This window comes from Amphimedon queenslandica, unplaced genomic scaffold (genome assembly GCF_000090795.2).
Source record: "Amphimedon queenslandica unplaced genomic scaffold, v1.1 AMPQUscaffold_11025, whole genome shotgun sequence".
NCBI classification, from domain to species: domain Eukaryota; kingdom Metazoa; phylum Porifera; class Demospongiae; order Haplosclerida; family Niphatidae; genus Amphimedon; species Amphimedon queenslandica.
Window position 1 is genome coordinate 6,772 of NW_003548730.1, and position 1,396 is coordinate 8,167.

General features: G+C 36.5%; 1 protein-coding gene across 1 annotated transcript in view; it reads right to left on the minus strand.

Moving 5' to 3' along the window:
- Positions 1–869, minus strand: part of LOC109589678 (uncharacterized) — a gene marked incomplete at its 3' end in the record, with an annotated part of 3,150 nt that extends 2,281 nt beyond the window's left edge. Inside the window, exons 1-2 of the mRNA XM_020005725.1 lie at positions 634–869; positions 24–578 (exon numbers count right to left, since the gene is read on the minus strand). Of these exons, the coding sequence (XP_019861284.1) occupies positions 24–578; positions 634–691 (613 nt within the window). The remainder of the gene's footprint in view (positions 1–23; positions 579–633) is intronic.
- Positions 870–1,396: the final 527 nt, after the last annotated feature.

A 1,396-nucleotide genomic window follows, 5' to 3' on the forward strand; every position in this document is an offset into this window, starting at 1 on the left:
TGATTCACAGAAGTAGTTATTACCAATAGAATCTGGAACGGATACTGAACTACCAGTGTTACATGGACATGAATATGATGAGTTAGTTGATTCACTATGACCAGCAATTAGTGTCCATACGTGTTGTTGAGAAGGTCCACGAGAAATAGTAACACCTTCAGCATCAGTGACAACATCAGTAAAAAGAGCATTTATAGAACCAAACACATATCCTGTTACTCTACCACATATCTGAGAATAACTGATACCATTAGATGGGAACTGAACTGATACACAGCCATTGAATAATGATGGTTTGCCGCAAGCTCTAACTCCTCCTGACTGGTACAGTCCAAACCCAGAAGGACAGTTCTGTGTAGCATTAGACATATCCAGATATGCTAGTCTTGTCCATCCTTTTCCTGAACCACATGCTTGAGCTAGTTCCAGCTCCTTCATATCACAATACATGTATCTCCTTTCATTTCCTTTGCCTATTATATTATAATATCCTGATGAACTCTCTGGCCAATAATTCTTAATATCCTCACAAGATAAAGTAGCTGCTGCCTGACAAGAGGATGATTCCTCATCATTAGCTAATATAATATACAGTACAGGTCATTATAATGAAGATATTGTACTAATGATTACCTGAAGATATGTTAAAGCAGTGGAGTAGGACAATACACAAGAGAACTGGTCTTAACATTTGTAAGAAAGAAGATATCAACTATACCGTATCCCAACTGAGTTTGGGCCAGAAGTAGGGCTATGTAAATTATGGCTTCAGTTTTTGGCCTAGTATGCTTTTAGGTGCAGCCCAAATTCCATCCAATTATGCTTTGAAATGAATCCAATTATGCTCATCATACGCTCATATATCAACTGCCAAGTTCTACATGTACATACATTTAATATAATTGTATTTATTGTAAAAATGCCAGAATCTGGAAAATAGGATAGTTTAAGTCATTGGACTCACCACACTTGCATAGGTGGGTACTAGCAGTTGGCTTGTTGTACTAGTACTTGTACTATTGCCATATTGAATTGAAGTCATGTGGTCAGGGGCATAGTGCCAGAAATTTTTGACCCGTTATGCTCTAATTACATGTATATGCCAGTATAATAACTTGCTCTATTATGCTCCAAATTATGCTAACATAATTTGCCTAGCACTAACCAGAAGTGGAAACAGCTCCATGAATTTGAAAAATGTAGCCACTTGACATGTAATAGGGTTGACACATATCATACAATTAAACAATAATGAAATAGGTGGTAATGGCTAATCAGGATGTTCTGGAATCATGCCGTTACATATAAGTTGTAATGCACAAATGTTTACTGAGTTGCTGTACTGCTGTTGTTACCTACTATATTGCTTTATAGCCAATATATAGATTCATTATAT